The 20,938-nt window shown below is 40.0% G+C and overlaps 1 protein-coding gene across 5 annotated transcripts; it reads left to right on the forward strand.

Annotated features, from left to right (window-relative positions):
* Positions 1 to 16,336, forward strand: slc8a4a (solute carrier family 8 member 4a). 5 transcript variants are annotated; one of them, XM_028595801.1, is made up of 8 exons: positions 1 to 1,194; positions 1,354 to 1,868; positions 10,631 to 10,737; positions 10,913 to 10,921; positions 11,906 to 12,021; positions 12,964 to 13,063; positions 14,142 to 14,414; positions 15,957 to 16,336. In XM_028595801.1, the coding sequence occupies exons 1-8, from the start codon at positions 40 to 42 to the stop codon at positions 16,334 to 16,336; spliced, it is 2,655 nt and encodes an 884-aa protein (XP_028451602.1). In that variant the 5' UTR covers positions 1 to 39. The 5 variants fall into 5 exon arrangements, with proteins under 5 accessions (XP_028451602.1, XP_028451599.1, XP_028451601.1 ...); XM_028595798.1 differs by lacking the exon at positions 10,913 to 10,921 and having other exon boundaries at positions 11,903 to 12,021; positions 12,964 to 13,078; XM_028595800.1 differs by lacking the exon at positions 10,913 to 10,921 and having other exon boundaries at positions 12,964 to 13,078.
* The last annotated feature ends 4,602 nt before the right edge of the window (positions 16,337 to 20,938 follow it).

Below are 20,938 nucleotides of genomic sequence, written 5' to 3' on the forward strand. Positions count from 1 at the left end.
TCTGGTGAAGATAACTGCTCCGATGGCGTGGTGCTGCCCATGTGGAACCCCCAAAACCCTGCAGTTGGTGACAAGGTGGCACGCGCTATTGTTTACTTTGCAGCTCTTATATACATGTTCCTGGGCATGTCCATTATCGCAGACCGCTTCATGTCTTCTATTGAAGTCATCACCTCTCAGGAAAGGGAGATCACCATCAAGAAGCCCAACGGTGAAACGACGACAACTACTGTACGCGTCTGGAATGAGACGGTATCCAACCTGACTCTCATGGCGCTGGGCTCATCTGCACCAGAGATCCTGCTGTCTGTCATTGAAGTGGTCGGCCATGATTTTGAGGCTGGATCTCTGGGTCCCAGCACCATTGTGGGCAGCGCTGCATTCAACATGTTCATTATCATCGCTATCTGTGTCTATGTGGTGCCAGAAAATGAAACCCGCAAGGTAAAGCACCTGCGGGTGTTTTTTGTCACTGCTGCCTGGAGCATCTTCGCCTATATCTGGCTGTATATCATCCTGTCTGTGGTCTCCCCAGGGGAGGTGGAGGTTTGGGAGGCTGTCCTCACCTTCCTCTTCTTCCCTGTGTGTGTGCTGCAAGCCTGGATTGCAGACAGGCGCCTGCTCTTCTACAAGTACGTCCATAAGCGTTATCGTGCTGACAAGACCCATGGCATTATCATTGAGTCAGAGGGAGATGCCATGTTCACTAAAATGGACTTGGAGATGGACGGCCAGGGTGTGAACTCCCACACTCACCCCAAAGAGGCTCTGGATGGGATGCTGGAGGGGGTGGAGGAAGGTGGAGGGATGAGTGCGGAGCAAGATCAAGAGGAAGAGGCCCGGCGGGACATGGCTCGCACCCTGAAAGACTTAAAGCAAAGGCACCCGGAGAAAGACATGGAGCAGCTGATTGAGATGGCCAACTACCAAGTGCTGGTCCAACAACAGAAGAGCCGGGCCTTCTATCGCATTCAAGCCACACGCATGATGATCGGAGCTGGAAACATCTTGAAAAAGCACGCCGCTGACCAGGCCAGAAAGGTGGTGAGCTGTCATGAGGCCACTGGGCAAGAGGAAGATCCCAACACCATCTACCTGCAGTTTGAGACCTCACACTACCAGTGCTTTGAGAACTGTGGCTCACTGAAGCTGTCAGTGACCCGGCATGGGGGAGAAAGTGGCTGCACTGTGAAGGTAATAAGAAGTGATGAAAAATATTGTAAATGCTCATGGTCAATTTAAAAATCAAATGTAATTGCCTGAGGCATAAAAGATGTGAATAATTCAGCATTTTATTTTAACTCAACACACTAAATATTTAATAAAGTTTCTTTCTTTGCTTGTGCCACTCAGGTGGACTACCGCACAGAGGATGCGACTGCTAATGCCGGCTCAGACTATGAGTTTGCTGAGGGCACTTTGGTCTTCAAGCCCGGCGAGACAACAAAAGAGTTCACTGTTGGTGTTATTGATGATGATATTTTTGAAGAGGATGAGCATTTCTACGTGCGCCTGAGTAATCCACGTATTGTGCATCGAGCCGAGGTCTCTGTCCTGGAGCCGAGCTCCATCACCTCCAGCAACAGCACAGTGGGCCTCTCCCAGGTTCCTCCGAAGGCAGCCCTGGGCAGCGCTCATGTTGCCACGGTTACCATTTATGATGATGACCACGCTGGCATTTTTACATTCGAGAGTAACTCCATGAGGGTCAGCGAGAGCATCGGCAGCATGCAGGTGAAAGTTCACCGGACGTCCGGAGCAAGGGGGAAGGTGGCAGTGCCGTACCACACCGTCGAGGGCACCGCCAAGGCAGGCGAGGACTACGAGGAGGTGTCCGGCAAGCTGGAGTTTCAGAACGATGAGACCATGTGAGTGGCAATATTTCTTCTTTTTCTTTGATGTGATGTCTTGTTGCTTCTCATCACTTTATCAAACATCACAGCCCACACGTTGGTATGTTAAACAGTCCTGCTAGATTACTGTAAGTTATCTATTCTGGTAAAGGATAAAAGGGCTATTTTTATGAGTCATAGATACGTTGGCTCTGAGAAGTTTAGATCTTTCAGAGGGATGAAGTGGGAGGATAAGAGGATATAATTGTGAGGCAGATAATGAAACAATGTGGCTGATGTAAACGAAGAAGAAAAATGAAAAGAAGAAGAAGCATAGAAGCAGCTTTCCATGAACGAATTAACACAGCCCTTTGGGGCTTCTGTGGAGGTAACTGAATATGGGAGTTCATTGTAATGCAGAGCAATGAAAACTTAACTGCAGAAAACAAAGGAAGTGTATGTTAGCGACAGAGCGGAGGAAATAAAATCCGGCAGGTGACTGCACAGCAGCGAGGACAGGGATGAGGGTTGAGCAACTACCGAAACAGGTGCATGCGATAAAACCTGTGGGATAATTTTAACAGAAGGATTCATGGATGCACCAGCAGAGAGGCAGATAAAAAGAGCAGGAAGCAAAGGTAAAGAGAGAGAGAGAGAGAGAGAGAGAGAGAGAGAGAGAGATAGTTTGAGAGAGAGACAGAGAGGAGAGACAGATAGGTGAAAGTGTGATGTTTTTCCAGCTTTTTTCTTAAACGTTGTGTGGAAGGTTTAACTCAATGATGAGTATACTTGTGGTGTTTGTTTTATGATGTGATGAGCAAAGGACCTGGCAATTATCAACAGCTGTGATTTAGAAAAAAATATTTAAAAAAGAATATGCCCTTAACCGTATCAAGCTCATCACATCAAAATGATTTACAGCACACCAAAGGACAAAACAAAGGAACAAAATGTGTCAGATGAATCCGTCTGTGTGAGGAGGATTTCAGGCCTTGTGTGTAGGTGTATTGTGTAGGTTGGCTGAGTGGGAGGAAAGGCAGGTGAATACATGGTGTCAAAGAGAATGCAGAGTTCCCTTTTTGCCTTTTTTGCCTTGCAGTGCAGGTGAGATTTGAACATCATTCGTCTGTGTGTTTGTCAGTTTGCTTGTGCACATTTATCTGATGCTTGCTTGCTTTTTGTGCATTTATCTGTGTGTATTTCTAAGAGTGAACGTGTGTAAGTCTGTGCACTGAATACACTTTAAACCCCCATCAAACAAAATGTTGCTCCAAAGGGAAACTTAAAAGAGCTTCTTGAGCATTCCAAGCAATTAAAGAGAGTGAAGAGGGGTTAAAGGAGTCCCCAAAGTTCTCAACACAGCGCAGGCAGCTACAGAAGCTGCGGTTAATAAGACAGTTGTGTATAACAATGTGAAATGAGAGGCTGGCAGCTTGTATCTGCATTCAAATGGAGACTGAGCATTAGATAAAATCCTCACCTACTGAGCCAAGACTCATCTGACTGTAACAAGCTGACAGTGACACAAGCATCTGCACACTTCACATTATCTGGAGTCATGCATCTCTCCACAGTCGCCGTGCAGCAGAATAGTAGGGACTGTGGAGAGCAGGCTCCAGCAGAGCAGGACAGTTTGCTACAAGAAAATCCAAACGCAACGGGAAATGTTAAAGCTGTGCTCAGCTGCTCCTGTGCTCCTTTGAATAGCAAACAAGGACTTAAAGGGGAATGCAGGGGGTACTCTGATCATAGGTAAATAGGTTTGACTCCGATCTTAATCAGAATCGCCAGGGCCAGTTGGGTCAAATCACAGCAGCTTACTTATCTTTTCAGCCAGCTTTTTTTTTGCCACATAAAGGTATTTATTTAAGCTGGTGTAGAGCCAGTTGAGTCAAAGTTCCCCTGTTAAACAGATTTCCAAGGGCCTTAGACGTTGTACAATATCACATTTAGTCCCTGCCTTATGCTACTCAGATGAATCAGACTAAATATTTTATGAGGTTGTTTAATTTGGAGCATTCCGTCAGTCCTGTTAAAAGATGCAGGTGAAACCTCATCACTGTGTGTCTTTGCGTTGCCATCTTAAAGCATTTTGGCTTTTGCAGGTATGTATGTGTGTCTTTGTGCAGATGAGTTTGCACATGCTCTGTGTTAAATGTATATCTGTGCTTCTTACCTCTCAGCAGGCTGCCAAAGTTCATCCTTCAAACAAAGCTGACTTTTCTTACCCAAGTGTTTCCCTGGGCGTTCAGGGCAAAGAGCTGATGCTCGGCAGCTGCCCTGCAGGCAGCTCTGTGTGTGTGTGTTATTTGTTACAGTGTATCTTGCTTTGTGTGTCTTTTTGTACATCTGCCTGTCCCGGTCGATGTTAGAGCATGCAGAGGAGAAAGAGTGGAGGAAGACACGTTTTTATGCTTTTGGCGGAGTGCCAAGAAGAACGGTTTCAAATCTGGGCGTGCGTTTAAATGATAATTTACCATCTAAATTCTGCACTGCAGTAAATAGATTATGATGTTCAGACACAAACCTCTGAGCCAAACTAAACGGGCTGACATAGAGAACCATTTTACATTCTGTATTCATGGATTAGAGGAAGATCTGCACAGACCTTTTGATGCTTGTGTGTAGCTTCCTCTTGTATCTGTTTTTGTCTGTGCCTCAAAATGTGTGGCACCACACACTAGTTGAGGCTGAGGTGGATAACGGGGGCAGTTACATAAGCTGAAATGAAAAAGAATGTGAGGAGATCACTTCTGAAAAAGAAAATCAATACCCTGATATTCTTTATTTCTCACGCTTAATGCAGTCAGGATCAATAACATCCTGAGGCTCCTGACCAACATGGATAAAAGCGGAGCAGCAGAGTCAGGGTTGGGTAATGTGTACAGTTTAAGTCTTCCTTAAATAGCATGCTTACTCTATAGACTCAAGGTAGAGAAAAATATTTACTCCATTTAAACGACACTGATATATAGGTTTTCTTTTGTTAAACGTTCATTCTCATATTGAATGCATCATATTTGATTGTAATTGTTGATATTATTAGCCTACAATTGTTTGGTTTGGATCTGCAAATGATAAAAAATAAGAATGGTAAAAGAGATAAAAAAATAAATTAAAAAACATGACAATAAAAAGAAATAAAAAGAATAAAAGTGATTAAAAGACAACATCACATAAAAGCAAGTCAGTGTTTTAAGAAATTGATTAAAAGAGGTCACTGTTTCTGCAAGCCTTATCTCCTCAGGAAGGTCGTTCCAAAGCTGAGGGGTCCTGATGGCAAAAGCACGATCACCTTTAGATTTAAGCCTCAACTTTGAAACGGCCAGAAGGGCCCCTCCTAAGGATCTAAGGCTGGTTCATATGGGTTCAACATTTCCACTATGTAGCTTGGGGCAAGACGTGCTTTAAAAGTGATCAGTAAACTCTAAAAATCTATTTTAAATCAAACAGGGAGCCAATGGAGAGAAGCCAGAATTGGGGTGATGTGATGTCGTCTTTTAAAGCCAGTGAGAAACCTAGCTGCTGCGTTCTGAACTTGTTGCAGTGACTTTTGGTTAATGCCAGAAAGGAGGGAGTTACAGTAGTTAAGTCCAGAGAAGATGAATGCATGAATGACTTTTTCTGTGTCAGAGTGTGAGCACATTAGTTTAATTCTGAAGATGGCATATCATTATCAATGCCAACAACCTTGTGTTTCCATATAAATATCCTGTACAGAATAACCCAACAACACATTAGAATAGAGACAATATAATGTTCATATTTTATTTACTAGATATGAGAAACATGTTTCTCCATTGTTTTGCTTTTGTATTCAGCTCCATTAAAGTCTCTCTGGAGTTCCAGTATCTTGCTCAAGGACACTTCAGCATAGCAGAGATATGCTGACACATTGCTTTAATCCATGATTCTTCAGCTGAATGACAGTGACCCATTCAGTTGTGGGTATTTGACATACTGTCATGCATTTATGCTGGCTTCATTTTTGTCAGGCTCTCCGGAGGGCTGGAGTCTATCCCAACATGCAGAGTGCAGAAAGCAGAGATACTCTCCCAGGGTAAACATAGAGGCATACAATCACTCATACCTCATACCTGTAGGCAGTCTGGAGTCTCCAGTCCTCATGACTTACTGTATATTTCCTTTGGCTGTGGGAGGAAACTGGAGCATCCTTACCAAACCAACGCAGAATGTGGAGGAGAGGGAAACTCCAAATAAAAAGAGTCACACAGATGCGTGCTCCTTCTTTTTACAGGTGGCAGTCTCAACTGTAGAGCCTTACCACTCTTGGGCCTCAGCTGAATTCCCTCTGTTCAGCCTTACTTTAACAGGAAAACCCAGCTAATTAATGTACAGACAAAACATACACTTTTTTACAGTCAATTGGCTGTCAGAAAATGTGAAAAAATAACAATCAAAAAGCCCTGACACTGGGGCGCCCTGGTATCTCACCTAGTTGCATGCGCCCCACGTACCAATGCACAGTCCTTACAGCAGTGGCCAGGGTTCAAGTTAAACCCGTGGCCCTTTGCTGCATGTCATTCCCCCTCTCTCATTTCTTATATGACATAAAGTTCAAAAATGCCCCAAAAATAATCTTACATTTTTATTGAATTTATAAAGCCAGACTCTCTAAACATGCACTAGAGATTACGGTTGTTTCAGATTAAACAGATATCAATTTCCAGATCTCAGAAAATACAGTCTTGACATCCTTCACATAAATTTGTGTGTGACAGATAGCAATAGTAGGGTATGTCACCAACTATGGCTTCTCAGAAGCTATGCCAGGAATGGAGACGATGATAAGAGAGATAATAAACTGTGAAATGTGGTATGCAGTAAGTGAGGGCTTTATACTGTCTTGATAAAATCCAACTGTGCCTATTGTAATAATAGATACGGGGCTCAGAAAGCAGAACTGATTGCAGATATTTTACCTGATTCTTACACTGACCATTTCAAACTCTGGGGTAGACAGTTGGACAACAATCTTGTGACTTTATCACCAATTTCAAAGGATAAAAAGATATTCTTTGGAACTTGCTGAGATGCCGAGTTGTGGTTTTACAGGGAGTTACGTGCTGGACTCATTACATAGAAGTCACTGTTTACAGTCTTTATGCTAAGCTAAGCTAACAAACTGCAGCTCTAGCTTTATATTTAAAGTACAGACATGAGAGGATTATGAATCTTCTTATCTCTCAGCAAGAAAGCAAATTTCTCATAATGTAGAATTTTTCCTTTAATTAGCCCATTGGCAACAAGTCCTCCAGACGATACGATATAGGTAATTTATTCCTACCCTCTAATAAAACCCATAGGATTTCATTTCAAGCGCCCCCAATGGTGGCAGGAAAAAACAACCCACAGGAGCGTTTTCCATCCTCATACCTTAACGTAACGGTCGCGGTTTTAAAGAGGTCATTAACGTTGTGAAACAGTTGCATTTTGGTTACGTTTGGGCACAAAAACTACTTTGTCGAGTTTAGAAAAAGATTGTGGTTTTGGTTAAAATCAGTACATTCGTTACGTTACTTCACTTCTGATTACGCATGTGTCGCAGATCGTGACTTAGTACCGTTTGTTCCTTAAATGTTAAAAAAAGAAATTGCGTATACTTTGATTTTCAAATGGGACACAAACCCCAGTCTCCTGGGTACTATATATGGGTCGTAATTGCCACATAATTTAACAATAGCTTGAGTATGCTGATTGGCGATTGCGAGCCTCACTGAGCGCCATTGGACGTTGTTGCGAGTTCTGGCATATTCAGAATTGATTCTTAAGTTATAAAAAAAAGCCAAACTGAATTAATTATTGGAGATTGTCCTCCCCCGGAAATGTTGACGCCCTCTAGTGGCCATACTAATTAAGATGGGTGTGAAGCAGAAAGAAAGGTGACGAAGTAAAAGAGCGCCAAAGTAAGGAGGGATGGGTCAAACAAATGCAGGCTTTTCACTCAGAAGACCGGGGTGCAAAATTACGAATCCCACTATGGCCACGCCAAGACCCGCCCTACAAAGCAGCTTGATTGGTTGGGGTTAGGCATTTCACCTCGAGTGGTTAAGGCTAGCATAGCCGATTGGTCAGGGGATAGGACCTGTACAAATCAGGTTACGTTGCCGTGCCTGGCCAATAGTAGCTATTAAAGGGCAGGTCTTGGCGTGGCCATAGTGGGGAAAAAAATATCGTTACTGGGGTTCCTGTTCCATTTAAAAATAAAAGTAGACGTCAATTTTCTTTTTGCTTTATGCCTCATGTGCGTAACTGGAAGTGAAGTAACGTCTGATTTGAACCCACACCCATGATCTTTTTTTAAACTTAGCCAAATAGTTTTTGTGCCTAAACGTAACAAACTGCGACCGTTTCACATTAACAACGTGACCGTTACATTCTGTGGTTTAGATATGAGGAAGGAAAACGCTCTTATGTGTCGTATTTCCTGCCACCACTAGGGGTGCTAATTTATGAAACACTCCTGTGGGTCGTATTAGAGCGGTGGTTCCCAACCTGGGGTCCGGGCACCCCCAGGGGGGGCGGCAAAGATCACAGGGGGGGCGCAAGTCTTTATCTGGTTTGAGGTTGAGGAAAAAAAATATATATATTTGCACATGTTAAACAAATTGTGATAATACACTACAATATATAATGTATACAAAAGTATTTTGTTGTATCCTCGTTTTTCCTGCCGCCACGGCATCACTATTTTATAAATGAAACATGGAAGAGAATCTTAACCGTGCTGATAACTCCTCTGTATCAAAAAAGAAAGTAAGGCTCTATCTGGAGAGTTACCTCAACTTTGGTTTTGGGGGTCTCAGCTTTTCTTAGACATGAGTAGGGGGGGCGCCAAGGAAAAAAGGTTGGGAACCACTGTATAAGAGGGTAGGTATAAACGACGTATATAGTCGTATGGTTTGGAGGACTTGTTGGATTATTAAGTCTACAGTTTTCAACTTCTACCTTCACCATTTAGCAGCACATGTTAACACAATGATGTATGGGATTTGTTGTTGACTCATAACTTACTTGAGTTTTGATTTATACTTTTTTTTATTACATTTAACCAGAATGTTTTTTTTTTTGGTTTGGTTGTACTTAGGGTTCAACCAGCTAAAAAACAAATTTACTTGAAAGACGTATTCATAATAGTAATCGGTTACACTTTACTTGAAGGTATCTACATAAGAGTGACATGACACTATTATGAACGTGTCATAAACATTATAAACAAGTCATAAACCTTTATGACATAACGCTTCTTTTGGTAAGTGTCATTTGGTTTTTGTCATGACAAGTTATGGTTATAGTTATGGTTATGGTTATGGTTAGAGTTATGGTTATGGTTAGGGTTCATGTGTCATGACTGTGTCATGACAGTGTCATGTGTTCATGACAGTGTCATGTCACTCTTATGTAGATACCTTCAAGTAAAGTGTTACCAACTAATCTCACCCCCAGCCTTGTTTAAGAATCTATTTTTTATCTGTAGTCAGTTTTGATTTGTTCAACTTTTGTGTTATTATCGCCCACCTTTTGTCTGAAATGAGTGCAAATGAGCATTAGACTCTTGGCAGAGGTTGAGATTTAAATTTCCACCTCAATCAATCAGCCTTAATGCAGTATGTGAATCTACACCCCGCTGCTTTTTGACAGCCTTTTTATTTATAGCTTGTATTTTCGTTAGAGGTCTGTAAAATGTAAATGTTTGTCTGATCCCTGCCAGTTTTTCCTGCGCACTTCATACCCTAAAGCAGGACAAACAGTATTACTTTGAGTGTGATGTAATATCAAAATGGCTGCTGTGTGAATACAATTCGTAGCAACTGAATCACCACATAAACTTACTGTGTCCCTTTACATATCACACTTGAAATAACATCTTGTTTAAAAGATAAACTTCCATTGTAAGAACTCTAGGCTATACAGCGATTCCCTTTGCTCCCACTGGCATGACTTTCCTTGACATAAAACAGCCGATGACGTATCATTCATCTTTAAAATAAACTTCTTTTCTTCTGTGAGCAAAAAGCTCTTCCAGCGTGTTGTCTAATCCTGAGTGTACATGAGTAGACAGAAATAGACAGCCGCCCACATATCATTAGGGAGATGGAGGGAGAGCGAGAGAAAGACTCACTGTGACAGTGTAGGAGAATGAAGCGGGTTGAGGCAAATATGTCGGTCACAGTTTGACACCACATCCTCACGTGTTTTCGTAGCCCTCAGATTTAACAGCGCAAGCTGTTATTTCTAGATATGTCATAAGAGTTTGCTTAAACCTGCATGGATACCTAGATAGGTGCCGCTTAATTTCCACTGAGAACAAGATAATTATTTAATTTCCCATGACTTATAACTTGAAGTGTGTGGGAGGGGTGTGGGCTATCTCACTTTATTCCTCTTGTGCTCTAATGGCATTAATGGTGTAGAAGGAGTCTGCCCTCTTGTGGGGTGCTGGGAAAATATTATTATTTCATGTTGTATAGTGTTCTGTATATTGGTTAATTCGTTAACAAAATCTTGAGCTTCCATCTTCTTATCTAACATCTCTGTTTCATGATTCATTGTGTAGGCAGTCTACCTCTTGGCTACACTGTTTGGGCTTAGCATAAAAAAACTGCTCTCACTGGTTGCCACGGATCAATTTTGTATGTAATTTAGGTAACAGACGCATACTTTAGGTTAACACATATTGGCTGCTGCTTTCATTTCCTAAATAATGCTGCTTTATTAATTCTTGCATCTCTGTTTGGCTCCATCCTGTCCTTGTTTCTTGACCCCTCTGCTTTCAGGAAGCTGCTGAATGTGAAGGTGATCGATGACGAGGAGTACGAGAAGAACAAGACTTTCACGATTGTGTTGGAGGAGCCCATCCTGCTGGATGTGGGACAGAGACACGGTGAGCTGAGGACGCAGCTGCATGCTACAGCAGCAGAGTGATGTTCCTCATTATTTATGGCTGGAAATACATTTTACTTTGCATACACCGTCATTCATATTTTATTTAAATTCTTGGGCTAGAGCAGTTTATATTCATTGATACAAATTCCTCTTGACTCTGCAGCAACTCTAAGGTCTAATGTGTGAATTCTTAAGTCCCTTTGGTGCATTTTTCTGCACTTTATGCTGGAGGACTTTCGGTTTAATCGTTGCACTTTAAAATAGCTTGGGTTTAAATAGTTAGATCAGGCTTACATTTGAATGGGATAATGGAGTTATTCATAATTTGTGCATTTTTCGACATACACACCACTGGTTGACTCAGGGAGGGTCTGCCCCTCCCTTGGGGCCCCCATGTTCGAAACAAATGCAGCAAAAGTGCTCTTTTGGATGTCCCTATGGTAGATCAAACATGATAAAGTGTCCTCTAGGGTGGCCTTAAAATTGAGAAAATGGGATGCAGTGGCATATGGGCTGCCTTACATTCTGCACGCACTGTTGCCCCACCACATACAGCTGGTGCTCTTTTTATTTCTTTTGCCCCTGCCCCTCAGATAGCGTCTGCCACTGGCACTAAAATGTACTGTAATGACAATATTGCAAAAGAAAATAGAAACATAATTGATTTCAGATTTGGCAATTTCTTATTTTAATATTACGCATATTTACTCAATTTTGTGGGGGTTTTGCAATAAAATAAAAGAAATTATTGATTTTATAACAAGCATGCTCATACCCACCACAAGATCTCCAAATAATTAAGTCAACATCGTCACAGTGACGAAATAATCTAACTCGCTTAGGTCATACAGGACTTCTTGGATGCATACAAACAAAAAGCATTTTTAAAATGATCAAAAACTAAAATGGAATATATAAAGAAGGTCTGCCAGGTTTTGTAAAACTACCTTAAATGAATCCAATAATTAGAATGTTTGTGTCCCGTGCATAGCAAGTGTTTTACCATAAATCCTAATGTCACGTGTGACCCTTAATATGCTTAATTCTCATGTAAACAGTACGCATGGAAGACTGGGTTTCATTATCCATTGATACAGTATCTTAGTTTGTAGCAATGTGGGAAATACTGGCTGATAGTTTACACACCTGTCCCTCTGCCGCAGGAGACACCAATGATAACAAGACAGCAGTGGGACCGGAAGACGTGTCAAAGATGGGGTGCCCCTGTCTGGGTGAGCACACCAAGCTGGAGGTGGTAATTGAGGAGTCCTATGAATTCAAGGTAACTCCAAATAAGCAGCTTTTTACATCACCTACATCATTTACTTACCTATCCCACTGGTGTTCACACATTTTAGAACTTCTCACAAGCTGCTATGGGTGGATGAATGCCAATATTTAATTTGTTCTTACAAGATTTACCTGCTCTCTTTCTACCATCACAGCAATTCTTTGGTCTTCAGAGAGGATGTCGTAACCGTCAAATCCTTAAACTAATTTATAGACGCTATGAGAGTTCATGAACAAACCAAATAACATGACATTTAAGAATAATTCTCTATTCGTTGTCCTGACTTAAAACTCAAAAAAACATTGGATCCTACAGTTTCCACAATGCAACTTGAGTGTCTTCATCCTCATTAGACCCTCCCTGCCTGTCCATGTCTGTCACATTCCACACTACCTGTTTGTCTCTCCCATTTTGCAGGCTTTCAGTTACAAATGTGTACTCTGCAAACTCAAACTGAGATAACCCTGATGACATCACTATGACATCCTCCAGGTTATTTTCTCAGACTTTAAAAAAAAAAAACTCCTGTCAGAGCCATTTTCCAACTGTTTTGTGTAGTAATCTTCTTGAAAGGTAAACTGTTCTTAATGATTCAAATTCGTGGTGTACCCCTTTAAGCTGTAACATGATATTGCACTAACACTCAGGGCTCCGGTGTGATGTGCTGATACTAACGGCTCTACTTTCTGCACTGATGTAAAGCAGCTTCATGCTGCCGATGTGCCTTTTTCTTGAGGGATAGTGGGGTTTTGTGCTCCCCTGCAACTGTTTTGGTGACTAACTGTGCACCACACTAGGTAGAGTGACACAGTTAATGCACCTTAATTCACCACATCGGCGTCCCTAGTCTCATGTGACAGTTTTAATATTATATTGATACTGTATATCCCCAACTTGTCCTTTTGCTTTTGCTTTCTTTGTGGCTGTCTGCAGAGCACAGTGGACAAGCTGATCAAGAAGACGAACCTGGCCCTGGTGGTGGGGAGCAGCAGCTGGAGGGAGCAGTTTGTTAGTGCTGTCACTGTCAGCGCAGGTGAGTCGCAACATCGTGAAATGTCTCATCTGTTGATCCCTCTGAGACCAAACCTGTGGAAGATTAAGTCTGCGGGCTGGACCATGCCCACCAGCTGCTGTTGTGCTGTTGTGCTGTTGTTCTTTTATTAGATACTTCTTTAATAAAATCCCAAATGCTCCAGTTTGACACTGGCTACATTTAAAAAACAAAAAGCCTAATTTAATAGATAGTGAATGAAAGAGCTTACATAAACCTTGTTTAATATATTTTGGCAATTTCGTGCTTATTTGCTGTTCCCTTTTAATCCAGACAGTTTATTAAAAATGCATGATGTGGTGAATTCCTCATGTGGCTCACTGTAAAAACTAAACTGGCCAGCTCGGCCTGGACAATTAATGGCTCTGAAGAATTTATGTACATGTATGTGGAATGGTGAACCCTTTTTATTTTGCCCTTTAAAAAGCTATTCACTTGGCTTTGTGAACCTTTTAGATCTGCACTAGTGCACAAAGTATTTGGGCTAAAAGCTGATTTAGACACCAGAGATGTGTCATTCTGTTAATACGCTCTTTTCTCTCTAGTCTCTAGTTTCCCTCTCTGGATGAGGTCACTCAGATTTTCATGCAAATATAAATAGAGAGTATGCTTCCTGCCTATATGTGTGTCTCAATCAATGAGTCATAGCTATATTGAGATTGAATGTAATGATATGAAAAGGTTAGCTCCCACACATTCGTCAAATGGCTTAAATACGATTTGGGGTTGGTATCGTCTTTTCTGGATTTTGCTGTCAGACATGTTATCTAAGTCTGATTAAAGCATGAAGCTAGAACTATTTACTGTTTCATGATTTAATATCCCGACACCGGATAAGCGGACGAAGATGGATGGATGGATGGATGGATTTAATATCCATTTCTGAACTGAGATTTGATGTTACAGCTGGATCAGATGCTACTTGACTTCTAATTCGCTGGTCTGATTCAGTTTTGTATACTGCAGGATATGGTCTTCAGATAGTCCACAGAGAAGGCAGACGCAGCAAGTCTTTGTACGCATTTTGCAGGCCTTAATGCATGTATTCTGTCTCTGCCAGGTGACGATGATGAGGAAGAGAGCGGGGAGGAACGCTTGCCATCCTGCTTTGATTACATCATGCACTTCCTGACAGTTTTCTGGAAAGTCCTCTTCGCTTTTGTCCCACCCACTGAGTACTGGAACGGCTGGGCCTGTTTCTTCGTGTCCATTTCCCTCATCGGCGCTCTGACAGCTGTGACCGGGGACTTAGCCTCTCATTTCGGCTGCACCGTCGGTCTCAAAGACTCGGTCACCGCTGTGGTGTTCGTGGCCCTAGGCACCTCTGTTCCAGGTGGGCGTCTGTGGTGTCTGTCAGCTCTAACAGCAGACCTGTCCTGGGTTTCCTCTGGGGCAGCTGCTTGGGAAGACTTGTGTAACCTCTGCCTCCGCCTGTGCTGTCAGAGTAATTCTCTCCTGAGCTCTTGTCTTGATTGTTAACAAGCTGTAAACAAAGAAAAAGACTGGTTCACTTGTTATTCTCGGTGTGCTGCCACTGCCACAGAGAGGCACAAATGAGAATATGAAAATTAGGCTTTGACAGGTCTCTAAGCTCAGTAAGCCCCACACACTCCTTTAAGTTGGCAGATCCTGGGAATCGCCATACAAGAATGAGTTAGAAGGCAATTATCAGGAAGTTAAAGTATCAACAGGTAGTGGCAGTATGAGCCTAGGTTATACATTCATTTTGGTAGAGAGTTTTAGATACATTTTCTTCTTTAGATTTTTTTTACATTACATTATAGTGATTTACTTTCATATACTAATGCATATTTATGCTTTAGAAAGTGACTGTGTGGTGCCTAGACTGGCTTTAAATAATATTTATGTTCCAGTTTAATGTGTAAAGGTTGCTCAAAGATAAATGTTGTACATGGAGAGGTTTGTAAGTAGTAACAAATGGCTTTATTAGTGGTTAACAAATCATTTACTAATGCTCTATAGATCAGTCAGAAGCCATTTGTAGTAGCTTCTGGGTGGCCATGTCTAAAAATAAATCCCTTTGGCTGGAGATGATCCTCCTCTGCATTAGCCTTTCCAAAGGTAACATGATCTGCCTACCAGCAACTCTAAAGCTCACTAATTAACATGTTATATCTTGTTTATTTAATCTGTACAAAAACCAAAGTCTGAAAACAACAATTTGCCTGTACGCGGGTCATCACTGGCGGCATGCTCTCTTTTGCATAAATATTTACAGCTGCAGACTGGGTGGGTTATTGTAAAAACAATTTTTATGGCCTTATTAACATTTCAAGCTGCAGACTTGACAGCTTATTATAAAGTAAAACACTTATAACTAACAATTACCAGCATTTAATTGAATTATTACTAAATAGAAAAGACACTAGTCAAAGGAATTCGCAACCTAAAACATGTTCTTGTTTATGGTCTCTAACTTGTATATAAAGCATAAACAAAGTATTTATTAATCATTAATAAAGCCATAGTGGGGCGCTACGGGTTAAGACACTAATCATGAACTGCAACATTCCAGGTTTGAATCAGTTTGGGGACCTTTGTTTATTTATCTAAAGGGTGCCTTATTATAAATTATTTTAACCCAAAAAAAACTTTTAAGCACCATATCTCTTGGCTTATTTTTTAATTTTATGATGCCCCTTGTGGCCCAGAATGCCATTTTGAAGTTGATTACATTTTATATTGCATGCAGTTAAATACCTGTAATTGTATCCTGATGGTTGTTGGGGTTAAGGGAGGGCCCCTGTCACAGTCTGTGCACTCCGCTGATCTCCATCAGTAGCTGATTTGCACAAATTCACCAGTTTTCTATTTTTGTCATTATGCTTAATTCATATCTTTCTTTCTTGTACAGATACATTTGCGAGTAAAGTGGCTGCGATCCAGGACCAATACGCTGACGCCTCCATCGGCAACGTGACGGGCAGCAACGCAGTCAATGTGTTCCTGGGCATCGGGGTGGCGTGGACCATCGCGTCCGTTTACTGGAAGACCAAAGGCCAGGTGTTCAAGGTGAACCCTGGCTCCCTTGCTTTTTCCGTCACCGTCTTCACCATCATGGCGCTGGTGTGTGTGGTGGTGCTGCTCTACCGCCGGCGTCCCAGCGTGGCAGGTGGAGAGCTCGGGGGCCCACGGACACCCAAGCTCCTCACCTTCTTCATGTTCCTCTCCCTCTGGTTCCTCTACATCCTGTTGTCCTCCCTGGAGGCTTACTGCCATTTGCCTGGCTTCTGAGACAGAGGGCGACACACAGACACGGCTCCTCTCCTTGTTTTTACAGTGTAATGAATGTGTTTTCGCTCTGTTTTTGTCTATTTTCACAAAGGTTTATAACTATTTGTATCATTAGTTATTATTGATAACGCGCAATATTTTATTGACTTTGAATCTTTGGACTTTGGAACTTTGCTACCACCTAGTATGCTGTGAAGTTTAGCTTTAGCCACTGACATTAACCCTCCTCTCAACTTTTTATCCTTTTTTTGAAATGCTATGTTCCACTGGACATTTATCCAATCATTGCTATCAGCATAAATAACATCAAACCTTCTGTCACTTGAAATGTAAAACTTCTGGCATCTCTGTGTGGACAATTATTTGAGTGTTTAAGTGTTAAAAACACAAGATTAAAGCAGTATTTTGAAGGGTGTTAAAATATGGAAAATTAAAAGGATGCTGCATGGGACAACATTATACTTGACATTTACATACAAGGAAAGACATTACTGAGACTAAGTGACATATTTGTGTGTTGATATTTATTACTCAATCTATACATTAATTATTCATTGTATATCATGTAAAAGATGAACATTGTGCGTGGGAGTTTTGTGAAAGAGTAGGTGTGTTTATTTTTGCATGTTATCATATTAAACGTTTCTTGGTAATCTATTTTGAAGTAGGCCTACTGTATGTAATATTTTGACATGGCTGTTGACGTGTTGATGTGTTCCTGTACATGTGAATCACAGCTGTATCATAGTCTTTTCTGCCTGGCCCCCTTACGCACAAAGATTTCTCAATCAATCTCATGTTCGACATAGCCAGGGTTAAAAATGCCTTTTTTACAACATAAGTCAACCTGGAGCAGAGTGCCCGCTTTAAACTGTAATATGAAGTATAAATTAAATAAGCACATTTAGGATTTTTGCGCGGTGTGTATGGTGTGTGTGTTTGTGTGTGTGTGTGTGCACATCTGCTCTCCAGCACAAATTGACGAAAGGCATGGCACTATTTTGCCATTGACTCCACAGATAGGAGAGGGACACCAGTTTTCTTATCGGTCCTGCTGACGTAAACATTTTTCAATGTTACTTTTAGACAAAGCATAGCCGAGAGCAAAGGGTCACTTTCCAGTGGGACTCTGTTGGAAGAGTTATTAGGTCTTAATCATAGCACAATTGCCAAAAAGATTCATCATCTGGGATGAAAAATGTTCTAAAAGAGAAGACGTACAGTGTTTCCTGAGTGTCTCCTTGTGTCGCACAACAGTTGATATTGAAGTTGGTTTTTTATTTAACCTAGAATCTATAGAGCCATATTTATTGTAACAGTATTACAGTAGAGGTATTTATATGATCAATTTTAATTTTATTGATATGCACGTTTAATGTACAAAAAGTGGAAATAAATGTTGTTCATTTATGATGCTGTAAGATGCCTTGTTGTCTTAATTCCACATTTCGATCAATGAGTACTCTCCCAGTCTTTTAAAATGATGTCTATGCAAGCACCAAAGCACATGGTTAAGTAGATGTAGGGTTTATCAGAATATTAACTATTTAGTTGAAGTGATGCATTACAAAACTAGCTAAACATTAATAACAGAGAAAACAGGATTTTCTGACAATATAATGCAACCCTGTGCAACAATTTTACAGCCTTATAAATCACCAGACACTTAGTGGTGACAGTGGTGGAAGAAGTACTCAGATCCTTTACAAAGTTAGTGCACCAATGTAAAAAAATATACACTATTAAAAGTAAAGATCCTGCATCCATACATTAGTTAAAGCCAGCAAAAGCACACACACATATTAGCAGCAAACTGTACATAAAGTAAAGTATTAAATGTTGGGAAAATGTGGGGTGAGTGGGTTTCCAAAGCGATATGACCATCTTACATCTTACAATGTAGCCTAGATCTGTATTCTCATTACTCTATACTATGACTTTTTAATTACTTTTTTCGACACACTATGCTATACATTTTTTATCACTTTTTTTGATATACTAAACTATGACTTTTATATCATGTTTTTCGACATACTATCCTATGACTTCTTCGACATGCTATACTATGACTTTTTAATCACTTTTTCAACATACTATACTGTGACATATTTATGAAAATAAAGTTTACATGAGGTTAGATAGCTTAGCATGATAAGAGTATGATTGGGAAACAGAAGGTTGAGTGTTCAGATCTCATATGTTTCTGTAAGTTTTGAGGTCCAATATATACTAAGTGAAAGGGACGAATATGCCAAAATCACAACATTTTCTGTCAGGTCAGATAGATTAGATTATATGAGAATGATTGGAAGACTCAATTTGAGTGATCAAATCTTATAAGTTTCAGTAAGTTTTTGGGTTAAACATATTAAGTGGAAAAGACTAATATGACAAAAACATGCACTACTGTGTCAGGTCAGATAGCTTAGGGTGATAAGAACATGTGTAGGAGACTGAGGGCTGAGTGTTCTGATCGTATGGGCTGCAAATAGTTTCCAGACCTTCTTTACAAGAAAGTCTCACTCGCAAACTGATATTTTGAAGAGATAAATGCACTTTTCAACATACTATACTATGACTTTTTTCAACATACTATACTATGACTTTTTATCACTTTTTTCAACACACTATACTATGACTCTTTTGACATGCTATACTATGACTTTTTTCGACATACTATACTATGACTCTTTTGACATACTATACTATGACTTTTGTATCACTTTTTTTGACATACTATACTATGACTCTTTTGACATACTCTACTATGACTTTTTACCACTTTTTTGGACTTTTTTCGACATACTATACTATGACTCTTTTGACATACTATACTATGACTTTTGTATCACTTTTTTCGACATACTATACTATGACTCTTTTGACATACTATACTATGACTTTTGTATCACTTTTTTTGACATACTATACTATTACTCTTTTGACATACTATACTATGACTTTTTTCGACATGTTATACTATGACTTTTTATCACTTTTTTCGACATGCTATATTTTTCTACATACTATACTATGACTTTTTTAACACTTTTTTCGACATACTATACTATGACTTTACAACATGCTATACTATGACTTTTTCGACATGCTATACTATGACTTTTTTAATCACTTTTTTTCAACATGCTATACTGTGACATATTTATGAAAACAGTGTTTGCATTAGGTTAGGTAGCTTAGTGTGATAAGAGTATGATTGGGAAACAGAAGGTTGAGTGTTGAAAACATATATGTTTTGAGGTCCAATATACACTAAGTGAAAGGGACGAATATGCCAAAATCATAAGAGTTTCTATCAGGTTAGGTAGCTTAGAGTGATAATAGAATGATTGGAAGACTGATGGTTGAGTCATCAGATATTATGAGTTTCAGTAAGGTTTCAGGTTAAATATACTAAGTGAAAAAGACTTATATATGATGGACACATGGACTACTCCGTCAGGTCAGGTAGCTTAGGGCGATAAGAACATGTTTGGGTGACTGAAGCATGAGAGTTCTGATCTTATAGGCAGCAATTAGTTTCAAGACTAGCTTTACAAGTTTCCTTGAAGAGATAAATGCACTTTTCAACATACACTTATACATCACTTTGTAAATGCCAAAATCTATCCTAATCTGCTGTTAGGTCAGATCGCTTAGAGTGATAAGAGAATAATTGGACGACTCAAGGCTGAGTGCTCAAATCTTATAAGTTTCAGTAAGTTTTTGGGTCAAATATATTACGTGAAAAAGACGTATATGATGAAAATCATCAAGTACTGTGTCAGGTATGATAGCTTAGGGTGATGAGAGTTTGGATGGGAGACTGAAGGTTGAGTGTTCAAATCTCATAGGCTGTAAGTGGTTGCAAGACCTGCTTCACAAGAAAGTCTCTTTCACAAACAGTTTTTCTGAAGAGATAAATGAACTTTTCAACATACCATGACTTTCTTATCACTTTTTTCGACATACTATACTATGACTTTTTCCGACATACTATACTATGACTTTTTTATCACTTTATTCGACATACTACTATGACTTTTTTCAACATGCTATAGGCTACTATGACTTTTTCCGACATACTATACTATGACTTTTTTATCACTTTTTTCCGACATACTACTATGACTTTTTTCAACATGCTATAGGCTACTATGACTTTTTATCACTTTTTTCGACATACTATACTATGACTTTTCATAACATACTATACTGTGACTTTTTATAACTTTATTTTTCAACACTTTATTTACTATACTATGACTTTTTTATCAATTTTCTGAACATACTATACTATGACCTTTTATGACTTTTTCAACATACTATACTATGACTTTTTATCACTTTTTTCGACATACTATACTATGACCTTTTAGGACTTTTTCAACATACTATACTATGACTTTTTATCATTTTTTTCGACATACTATACTATGACCTTTTAGGACTTTTTCAACATACTATACTCTGACTTTTTATCACTTTTTTCGACATAGTATACTATGACTTTTTTATAAATTTTCTGAACATACTATACTATGACCTTTTATGACTTTTTCAACATACTATACTATGACTTTGTATCACTTTTTTCGACAT

This window comes from Perca flavescens, chromosome 13 (genome assembly GCF_004354835.1).
Source record: "Perca flavescens isolate YP-PL-M2 chromosome 13, PFLA_1.0, whole genome shotgun sequence".
Lineage (NCBI taxonomy): Eukaryota > Metazoa > Chordata > Actinopteri > Perciformes > Percidae > Perca > Perca flavescens.